This window comes from Verticillium alfalfae, genomic scaffold (assembly GCF_000150825.1).
Source record: "Verticillium alfalfae VaMs.102 supercont1.7 genomic scaffold, whole genome shotgun sequence".
Taxonomy (NCBI): domain Eukaryota; kingdom Fungi; phylum Ascomycota; class Sordariomycetes; order Glomerellales; family Plectosphaerellaceae; genus Verticillium; species Verticillium alfalfae.
The window spans coordinates 780,839-791,316 of record NW_003315032.1 but is presented as its reverse complement, the minus strand read 5'-3'; the positions used below and the strand labels follow the sequence as shown (position 1 = coordinate 791,316).

At 58.1% G+C, this 10,478-nt stretch overlaps 4 protein-coding genes and 1 non-coding gene across 5 annotated transcripts; 4 read left to right on the top strand and 1 right to left on the bottom strand.

Annotated features, from left to right (window-relative positions):
• Positions 1 to 915: 915 nt before the first annotated feature.
• Positions 916 to 2,024, top strand: VDBG_06056 (predicted protein; the record flags this gene model as incomplete). Its single annotated transcript, XM_003003568.1, has 2 exons — positions 916 to 922; positions 1,138 to 2,024. The coding sequence occupies 2 exons, from the start codon at positions 916 to 918 to the stop codon at positions 2,022 to 2,024; spliced, it is 894 nt and encodes a 297-aa protein (XP_003003614.1).
• Positions 2,025 to 3,098: 1,074 nt separating this feature from the next.
• VDBG_15125 lies at positions 3,099 to 3,178 on the top strand. The gene has a single exon. It is a non-coding gene; the product is annotated as a tRNA-Gly (tRNA).
• A 325-nt stretch (positions 3,179 to 3,503) lies between these two features.
• Positions 3,504 to 4,483, bottom strand: VDBG_06055 (1-acyl-sn-glycerol-3-phosphate acyltransferase; the record flags this gene model as incomplete). Its single annotated transcript, XM_003003567.1, has 2 exons — positions 3,504 to 3,925; positions 3,991 to 4,483. 2 exons carry the CDS (start codon positions 4,481 to 4,483, stop codon positions 3,504 to 3,506), a joined length of 915 nt encoding a protein of 304 aa, XP_003003613.1.
• A 2,107-nt stretch (positions 4,484 to 6,590) lies between these two features.
• On the top strand, positions 6,591 to 8,069 carry VDBG_06054 (conserved hypothetical protein; the record flags this gene model as incomplete). The annotated part of the gene is made up of 6 exons (XM_003003566.1): positions 6,591 to 6,735; positions 6,789 to 6,876; positions 6,952 to 7,366; positions 7,465 to 7,532; positions 7,759 to 7,947; positions 8,000 to 8,069. 6 exons carry the CDS (start codon positions 6,591 to 6,593, stop codon positions 8,067 to 8,069), a joined length of 975 nt encoding a protein of 324 aa, XP_003003612.1.
• A 466-nt stretch (positions 8,070 to 8,535) lies between these two features.
• On the top strand, positions 8,536 to 10,445 carry VDBG_06053 (eukaryotic translation initiation factor 3 subunit D; the record flags this gene model as incomplete). Its single annotated transcript, XM_003003565.1, has 3 exons — positions 8,536 to 8,790; positions 8,859 to 10,101; positions 10,154 to 10,445. 3 exons carry the CDS (start codon positions 8,577 to 8,579, stop codon positions 10,443 to 10,445), a joined length of 1,749 nt encoding a protein of 582 aa, XP_003003611.1.
• Between the last annotated feature and the right edge of the window lie 33 nt (positions 10,446 to 10,478).

The window sequence follows — 10,478 nt, the reverse complement described above, 5'->3', positions numbered from 1 at the left end:
TTCCTGTCTTATGAATGGCGTCGGCGTTTGTGAGTTGATTTTTCGTTCCTCGACGAGGGTGGTTTCGGAGCCTTGCATGGATGGTATGCTTCATGTTGGGGCAATGGTCTGTCTGTTTAACAAAGGGTCGACAAACGGGGGTCTAGAACATGAACGGAGAGGCCAATTTGGCAATCACTGCCATGCATGTCGGGTCTCTCATCTACACCCCTGAAGCAGTGCATCCGGCACGCTGTCCTGACTCGGCGTGCGGCAGGCAGGTGGCAAGTGGCGTAAAGCTTCGACGATCCGTGGAGCATGGCGTTGTAAGGATATGGGGATGTTTGTTTCTTTGGCTCCCAAGAGGGACCGCCGACCTGCCATGAATGAAGCGTTTCTCATGGCGAGAAACATGAAGTTTACTATCTTAATATGGCTCGTTCAACCGGTCTGTCGCAGTGTTCCCTTTTCGGAAGAACAGTGCTGGAATATACATAGCCTACGATGCCATCTCACAGACCTGGACGTTGAGCACTGCGTGGCTCTGTTGCATCAGGCATGGAGCAGTATGTTGCAGACCACGGACCCTGTATTGTGGTTAGACTGCCGCTTAAGAATTATTGACTATGCTTGGGCCCCTCGAGGACAGAGACGACTTGATCAGGCCAGCATCGTCCATTCTGGTTAGATGCCAGAATTTGTGGTCAGATGGAGTGGCCATCGTAAATCTCGGCCGGTTTGATACGCTGGGGGCAGGAGAGTCGTGAGGTTGCATCGCTGTTTCAGGGGTTGAGATCATCGTATGTTTTCAGTAGAAGGGTCGCTTGAGATGCCATGTCAAAGCACCCCTGACCCTACGGCTGCCACCACGTGATGCATCATCCTGTAAGTTGACCGCAGCATGGTGTGCTTAGATGGCGATGTGAAGGTTACGATATGGCAAGTATATAGGGTAGTAGCTCATGCTCTTCGTCTCATCTCCTTTGTCTCTCTTCAGGCAGACTGGTTCTCTTCGCAATCCCTTCACTCACACACACATCCAGACTCTAGAGTCTCTTCCGCCTCCGGCAGCGCGCTTCCCGTCTTTCTCTCACCTTATCGCCAGCAGTGCCGGCGTGGATCAGTCACTTCTCAGTTCTCTGTGCTTTTGTTTTCCAGTCCTCCCTGTCACACTAGACCAGACAAATAACGACGGGCCCGTTGACCGCACCCTTCCCGATTTCACAGGCCCCGAACTCAGTGAGAAGACCTTTGAGCTTCAAGCCGTCTCAGGATCCCCGCCGCCGCCGCCGCCGTCGCAGCGACAGCAAGAGACAGCCTCCGCTCCACGTTCGGTTCCGCGCTCTGTCCCTACCGCCGGCTCCTATCTCGTCCAGCCGCCCCCGTACTATCCAGCAACCGGCAAGCCCGCCAAAGGCTTCCACCCACCTCCCTCAGTCCCCCAACCGAAGCCGCTCCGCCTTGTTCGCCTCTCGCGCAAACGAAAGCCGCCCGTTCTTTACGAGTCCTCATCAAAGACCTTCATCCAGTCTCTGACGACCCTCACCTTCTCCCAACCCAAGACCCCGCTCTCCCCTCGGCCCTCCTACCACGACGACGCAGACCGCGGCACCGTACAAGCACATCACCCCACGCTTCGCAAACGCCCAGCACTCAACATGGCCTCCGTCAACCCCACCATGCCCAAGGTATCCACCTCCTCGCCCCCCCTGCCCCCCTCCGGCCTCTTCCAAGCCGGCGCGGGCGGCGGAGGCCGTCCCGCGGCCTCCTCCAAGGCGGACCTCCTCGCTGACCTCCGCCGCCAGCTCGACGACTCAGCCTCGGACGCCGCCAGCAGCGTCGACTCGCGCGGTCGCCGCCGCCGCCGCTCGCGTAACAACAACAAGGCCCTCGCCGCCAAGGGGCAGGCCGGCCTTCAGGGCCCGGGCATCCTGCCGCGGCTGGCCGAGACGAAGCCGGTCAGGCTGCAGCTGGGGCTGAACTTGGATGTCGAGCTTGAGCTGAAGGCGAGGTTGCAGGGTGATGTCAGCCTGACGCTTCTGTGAGTTTTCCCCTTTCCTTTTTTCTTCTGCTCTTTGTTTTCTTCATCGTCATGTTTCTTTCTCTGTTACTTGGTGCCCATTTGTTATTCCTTGATTGGACCTCGTTTTCATGTTCTTGCCCAGCCTTGTGCTCGCATCCTGCTTTCTAGACCTGGTGCTGACGAGCTGATAGGCAGTAAAAGTGTCGAGTCCAAGACGCCGAAGAAGAGGAGCTCGACGGAGCTGGGGATGCCGGCGCAGGGCAGCGCGGTGGACGTGCACGAGATGTTCTTCATGCGGATCGGAGTGCTGAGGCTGCGGAGGCGCTGGATCGATGGGTTGGGGCATGACGTGTCGGGCTTGGGGGCCAAGGGGACGACGAGCGTGGTTGCCGCGGTGCTCGGTGTCGGGTTCGCGGTTGGGTTCCTCGCGGGGCGGTGGTGTTAGCAGAGAGCGGTGCCTTTCCCTTGTTCCGGGCGTCTGACTGATCTGGCGAGTTGGGCGGCATGTCGGGTCGGAGAGAATGTCTAGAGAATGCATGTGTCTATGGGTTTGCAGTCGTGTTAAGGCAGTGAGGTGCTTGAGCGTCGACACGCTTCGCTTTGCTTTATTTCACGTGTGTACTCTGCCTTTCATGGGCTTTCATCCTGGAGAGTGACGAGGAAGAGCTTTTTCTCTAGTCGCTGATATGAATGCCCAGTATGGAGGGAGAGCTCTTTCCAAAAGGATATGTTTGAAAACAACTAGACAAACGTATCGTCGCGCCAACCTGAATGGAGGTGCTCAAGCGCCGGTCGTGCCACTGGAAGTAGCTTTTTTCTAATCAGTGATATAATGCTCGCGACTTTGAAATGCATTCGAGGCAAATGGAGACATCATCCAATACTTTGTTCATGGTCATTACCCCTTGCAAGGAACAAAAGATGAACATTTGCGCTGCACACCCTGACAGCGCAGATGAATGGTTTTGCAGAAGAAACGAAGGCATTACGATTTCGAAGAAACGTACTTTTTGATGCAGAGGCTGATCCATGTCCCAGTCATGTCAATATTACTGTCGTATGTTATTGATTGGTTCGGACGTATCTGCAACAACAAGCGCCGTTGGTCTAGTGGTTATGATTCCTGCCTTCCATCAGCGTTAGCATGAGAGACGTGTTCGATTCACGTACGGCGCAAACACCGTATCTTCAGATTCATCTTTTGATGATTTTGCTACAGTACATCACCGCGCACCAGACTGTCATCCCACTGAATTGTGGTGATTTGATTGATGTTTACTTGTTTTGCTGGTTCCCTGGAAACCTGCTCTCTGCAGGCCCTCTTTGAACACCCATCGAGGATCGAGACACCACGTCACTTTCCTCCTGGGTCCTCCCCACGCTGCTGCCTCATGCCTCTCAGAAATTGATTCAAGACCATCTATTCAACAAGAAAAATCTGCGTTTTCGCTGTACAGAGACCATGCCACTCCACTGACCGTCCCTGAAGTCTTGAGCTCGATCACGCCTCCGTCGCTGCCCACTCAACCCTCTTCTCCTCGAGCCACTCTCCCTTCTCAACCCACCGCTCCTCCAGCCACTTGGCCAGATCCTCATCTTTCTCCGGCAGCGACTCGAGTGGGAACCGCCGTACGTGCACGTGGAAACGGTAGCCCAGGCGGTCGCTCAGCCCGGGCACGCTGAGGGTGTCCCACATGGTCGGCTCGGCGTGCCACTCGTCGCCGTGCTGGTAGGCGATAGTGAGGTCGTACACGGCCTTGACGTGTGGTGCCTGGCGCAGGTGCTGCACCGTCGTGATGAAGCCCTTGGTGCGCGGGTAGAGGAGGTGCTTGGGCTGCGGGCGGCCGGCCTCCTTGCACCAGGCGATGGACTGCTCGTACTTTTTCTTGGTGAAGCGCGTCGCCTCGCTGAAGCTGACGAGCCCTGTGCACGGTGTCAGTATACCCCCTCTCTACTTGCTGCCACTCGGCCGCCCCGTGCTCACTCACACGTCGGCCACTGGCGCTGGACGATGCCGGCGAAGACACGATCGAGCTCATGCTTGTCCTTGGCCCAATTGCGGCTCACCATGGGCATGCCCATGGCCCAGAGGCCCCAGCCGAGGAAGGGCACGATGCGCAGCTGGATCTTGGCGAAGTAGCGGCATCGGCTGAGCATGCCGGCGCGGACGGCGAGGGCCTGTATCATGTAAAAGTCGGCCCAGGCGCAATGGTTGGCCACGACGATGGCCGACTCGCCGGCGGGCAGCGCATCGCCGGAGAAGGTGATTTTGGCACCGTTGAAGCGCTCAAAGATGATTTGGATCCAGTACCAGACGGGCTCGGCGATGCGGGACGACGAGTTGTAGACCAGGTTGGGGAAGAGGATCTTGAAAGGGAGCTGCAGGGAGAGGGCTAGGTCGGCGAGAAGGAGGAAGATGAGCCACGGTGCCAGGATGACGGCGCCGCGAATGTGCGTGAGCGCATTCCCGTGGCCAGCCATGACGGGTAGGGACGGGGCGCGGTTGGTGTTTCGTTGCGTCAGGTCAGGTCGAGGGCAATGTGAAATTTGCTACCATGGAAGAGACTACGGGAGCATGGCTGTCGCAAGAGAACCTCTCGTGGGTGAAGCGTCGAGAAGTGGCAGGCAAGCAAGCTTCGTCCCCGCACACCTGGCGTCCAAGCTTCAGAATGCGGTGCATGCTGGCTGGCGGCAGATGGAAATTCAGTCTTGTCTAGCCTGCGCATCCATAGAAGATCAGAAACAAGACCCGAAGTCCGAGACCCTCATGGGTGCTCGCTCGTAGGCGCACCAGCAGCGAGCCCAATTAGCGCGAGTCGGTGTGTCCCAAGCGGGAAGCGGGAAGCACCTCATGGCGGCGGGCCATGACTTTTCTGGGCGCTGAAGAGGGTCGCGTGCAACGGACGAATTCGTCTATGACGACGACCATCTGTGAGACACCATGGTGACTGACCGATGGAGCCGAGGGAGGGGGCGGGCGGTATTTTCTCCATGACCGCTTCTGACAGCGTCTGCCGTGGATCCGGTTAGAGAGAGGACATGGGAAGGGACAGTACCATGTGCGGCACTGTCGGTACTGGCGCAGGGCCTGTGTCTGGCTAGGGCTGTGTGGCTTCCATTAGTACCTAGTAGGCTGACATTTCTGCTTTGAGACAAGCCGTGGAAGCGCTCGGTCCTGGTGTCGATCAATTTTACAAGGGACCAAAACGAAATGATAGCAGGGCTATATCTTTTTGAGATGACAAGACCATTGATGTCGAGTTCGGGGTGAGGGAAACTGACGATGGTAGTCGAAAAAGGCTTGATGGAGTTGATGGAACAAACAGCCCGATGGGCTTTGCTCAGACAAGGTGGGAGAGGCAGGTAAAGCCAAGCCCTGGAGCACCCCTCCTCTTGGATCGGGGGTGCTTACTAAAGCTGGCCGCCCGCCTGCCGGCTTACATTTACATGTGAGGCAGGCATGCACAGGGTGCGCAAACCCCGAACAGCTCAGCGCCCAGCTGCAGGCGATCGAGTTCTCTCCATGCCTGCAGAGCCCCGAGAGTCCGACACCTGTAGCTTGCCGGTAGACAATTTCGACCAGATAGTGCCCGACGAACCTCGGCCGCCGAACGTCATCTTGGTCACCAAGACAATCCAGCAAGCGCCGGCCCAGTGCCAAACCCATTGCCATCGCCATTGGCTTCTTCGACTCTCGACAAGCCGCATGTGGTGCTAGGGTGCTGACTAGCTGGATCTCCAGGGGTATCACTGCCATCCGTACTTAAGTACGTCCTTTACTGCATCGTACCTAGTCGAGGTATCTTAGATAGGGCCACGCTCTCGGCCTTACGTAGCTCGAGGTACATCCAATTATCAGTCGTCGCCCCCCAGCCTCAATGCTGACGACCCTATTTCCTTCCATCAGCATTTGCATCATCCCTACCTGCCCACCATACTCATAGTCCATGCTTCCATCGTCAAAACCTGAATCGCCAGTGCAAACAAACAAAGTCGCAGGCTTTCTGGGCAACCCGAGCCTTGACACTTCGTCTGAACATCTCCAGTAATACCTCTCACTCACACCCGTCAGCTCAGTCTGATCGTGTCGTGCATCGTCTGAGACCGAGGCGTTGTTTCAAGTCTCGCCCCCCCCCCCGCGAGACCTGTTCATCAGCAACTCCCGTCACGTCAGGCGCACTGCAGGGTGGGCTGGTTGTAACCTCGATTTGGTGTCTCGTCAATTGGCGCTCTCCATTTCCGCCATCGTCGCCATCGCATGTTCCAGAGCTCCGCCTGCGTCCGCTGCTGGTCGCCACGCTTCTTTTCGACGTGCTACACCACCACTGTTCTGGATAGTCTATCTACGCGTACCCCAAGCCTGTCGCCTGTTGCTGAAGAGCAAACCCGCATGCTCTTGCCTCATTGCGCTCGGCGCCCGTCGCAAGACCACCTCAATCTCTCTTGAAGTGTATGTACCAGATATTTGTCCCCGCTTCCGGCTGCTGCCAGTTTCCAAACGTTTGGCCGGGGAAACTAACGCGACATCGCCAACAGCCTTGCGCCATTGCACTGCCCATTCTGCCTTTTCGTCAAACGATTCATATTCATGTCGTCGTCCCTGCCGTCGGACCAACAGGGCAATCCCTCCTCGAGGCATGCTCGCTCGAGCAGTGCCGAGCAGGACAACGGCCCGTTGTCCAACCTGAACCTCGGGTTCCTCAAGGGCCTTACCGAGAAAAAGGCGACACGAGGTACGTTCCGCCGCGGCCGATACGTCATTTTTCACTACTGACACGATTTGTAGATGGCCAACCGCCCAAGCGCCGGGGGCCGAAACCCGACAGCAAACCCGCCATGACGAGGCGGCAGGAGCTCAACAGACAAGCACAGCGGTAAGTCTTCGTCGCCAACGCCTTACGCAGCGCTGCGCTGTCATGACAAGCGCCGAAGCTTATCAGTCGTCACAGAACCCATCGCGAGAGGAAAGAGCTCTACATCAAGGCGCTCGAGGACGAGGTCCTGCGGCTCAAGGAGGTGTTCAGCAACATGTCGCAGGACAAGGACAAGGTCGCAGAAGAGAACAAGCAACTCAGGCAGCTCCTGACCCAGCACGGCATACCGCTCAGCAGCGTCGGCCTCGACGACAGCGTCAGTAACCCCAGCGGCGGCTACACTGCCAGCGCCAGCCCCTCCGGCTACAGCCATACTCACGGCTCTCGCTCCATTTTCACCCCGCCCCTGACGTCGAAATCCACCACCGCCTCCGTGTCGCCTTCGTATGCGCCCAACAGTGGCAGCTCCCACGGCAACACGCCCAGCGGCCAGCAGCAACAACAGTATCCTCAACATGGCACGTCCCAACACCTGCAGGGACAGTACGGTGTCAATGGCGTGGATTATGAGCAAGCGGGCATTGACTTCGTCTTAACGTACGATCACCCCTCGAAAGCCTACCTTTCACCTCCCCGGCCGTGATGAAGTTTCCCTGTGAAGATGGAGTCAACGGCAGCCGTATTCGCCAGTTGCGTGGTACGGTCAGGCCCATGGCGTTCAATGAGAAGAGCTGTTTGGCTGACAAGTGTCGTTCTGGACCACAGACTAGAGAAGCCCTGGTGAACCACATGCCCTGGCTGCTCGAGCGATCGAGCGAAGTGGGCGGCGAGCCTGCGGCCACGCCCTCATGGCCTCGTGCCCCCCCGAGCCTTTCCCTGAGCTGACGCCCGACATTCCCTTTGGCTACGCCACGTCAACGGTGATCTCAACTCGGGCCAGAGGACGTGGGAGCTGTCCAAGGCGGATCTCGGGACGCTGCTCGCCCTCAGCAAGAGGCTTAATCTAGATGGCGAAATCACTCCCGTCATGGCGTGGGGCATGGTCATGGCTCACTCGAGGTTTTACGAGATGAAGGCCGAGGACTTTGCCAAGCTGACGGAGGAGCTGAGTACTAAGATTCGGTGCTACGGGTGAGTTTTTTTGCTCGTTTTGATTTCTGGAACTCTGGCTGACTTCTTTCAGGTTCGGCGCTGTTTTGGAGGAGTTTGAGATTAGAGATGCTTTGGAGAATGTCATGGGAGCTTACCCTTGAGGGGTGAGGATGGATGGGCACGAGTGGCAGGGGAGGCAGCATCTGCGCCATATTTGTGCCGCGAAGATATGAAGTTACGACGAAGATGTAGCGTCGGATGTCTTGGGATGAAATGGTGTATTGCTTGATGAACATGCTACGTAGAGATGAATATTCGACGAATAAACCCCGTGTGTGCTGTTGTATGAAATGATATGGGAGTTGATGGGGAATCTAGACATGGTTAAGTGCAAATAACGTACAGCTGCCACCGGCTGCCACCAGGCGCACACCCTTAGAGATCTGACTCCGCAGGAAGGTGCACAGGAAGGTGCGAAAGAAGGCGCTCTCACTTGCCCGGCTGCCCGCCCCTGCCCCACAAAGCTCACCCCACCAAAAGAACTGAGAACTGCGAAAATCGTCGACGAGGGGCCGCCACGACGAACGCCCGACTTTCCGAGAACCTGCACACCCACCACCGAACCGACCGTATCCCATCTCCAAATCACCCCCGTGGATAAGGTCATCATGGCGCAGAACGTCGACTGGGTTACCCTCGTCGAGAACTGCCCCGCCGGCGATGGCTGGGGCCCCTCGGTCACCAGCGACACCACGCTGAACGGCGTCCCCTATGCGCCCTTCTCCAAGGGCGACAAGCTGGGCCGCATGGCCGACTGGACTGCCGACGGCAAGGGCCAGGACGGCCGTGGTGGAAGGCAGCAGTACAACAGAAACTACAGGGGTAAGCAGCATGGGAAAATGATCGATAAATCTACACCACCCCACAGCAGACCACTGACCAGTCTCCAGACCAACAAGTGTACGGCGCGAGCCACGCCGTCACCTTCAACGCCCCCCCGGCGGAAGACGAGTCATCCTTCTCCGTCGTCAGCAACACACGCGACAGCACCAAGACCAGGTACGGTCGTGGTGCCGTCTTCACTCGCGGCGGCCGCGGCGGCGCTCGTGGCGGCCGTGGTGATGCCCGCGGTGGACGCACAACGGCAACCCGCGGCGGTGCGGCAGGTGGCCGTGGCGGCTACGGAGGCTTCGACTCGCGTGGCGGACGAGGTGGTGCTGGCGGCCGCGGTGGCCGTCGCTTCGGCTGGAAGGACTACGACAAGCCTGCTCGCAACCGTGACGCTTCCATCAACATTCGCCCTGACTGGAAGATGCTCGAGGAGATTGACTTCAACCGCCTGGCCAAGCTCAACCTCGAGACGGACGAGGGTGAGGATGTCGACAGCTACGGCTTCCTCTACTACTACGACCGCTCCTACGACAAGGCGCCGGTCAAGAACGCCGAGAAGAAGCTCACGGCCATCGACCGTGCCGCCTACAACGTCACGACCTCGTCGGACCCCGTCATCCAGGAGCTCGCCGAGAAGGACGAGGCTCAGATCTTCGCCACCGACAGCATTCTCTCCATGATCATGTGTGCGCCGCGCTCCGTCTACTCGTGGGATGTTGTCATTGTCCGCCAGGGCAACAAGATCTTCCTTGACAAGCGTGATAACGCCGCGCTCGACATGGTCACGGTCAACGAGAACGCCGCCGATGCGCCCCTCGAGGCCTCGGAGGGCAGCAAGGACACTGTCAACCAGCCGTCGGCCCTCGCTGAGGAGGCCACCTACATCAACCACAACTTTGCCAACCAGGTCGTACTCGAGGGCAACAGCAAGGTTGACATGCCCAACAGCAACCCCTTCTACAACGCCTCCGAGGACACCGACCCTCCGGCCTCCAAGGCCTACAAGTACCGCCGCTTCGACCTGTCGACCAGCGACGAGGAGCCTGTCCACCTCATCGTCAGGACCGAGGTCGACGCCGTCCAGAAGAACGCCATCTCCGGCGAAGACCAGTACCTGACCGTCAAGGCCCTCAACGAGTTCGACTCGAAGGCACAGGGTAGCGGTGGCGCCCTCGACTGGCGCCAGAAGCTGGTCAGCCAGCGCGGTGCCGTTGTCGCCACCGAGATGAAGAACAACTCTTGCAAGCTGGCCAGGTGGACGGTGCAGAGCATCCTCGCTAAGTCCGACGTCATGAAGCTCGGGTGAGTTCCCCCCTTCTTCTCTGAATATTCGAACCATACTAATACGTTTCAGCTTCGTCTCCCGTGTCAACCCCCGCTCCAACGACAAGCACGTCATTCTCGGCGTTGTCGGCTGGAAGCCCCGCGACTTTGCCTCGCAGATGAACCTTTCGCTGTCCAACGGCTGGGGTATCGTCCGCACCATCGCCGACATGATTCTCGCTCGCGAGGAGGGCAAGTACATTCTCGTCAAGGACCCCAACAAGTCGATGCTGCGTCTGTACCAGATCCCTAGCGGCAGCCTCGACGATGAGGAAAGAGGAAGAGGAGGGCGCCGCCGATCGACGAGGAGGAAGGAGGAATAAAAGTTTGCGCTGTTCTGGCTTTGCTGCGTACCG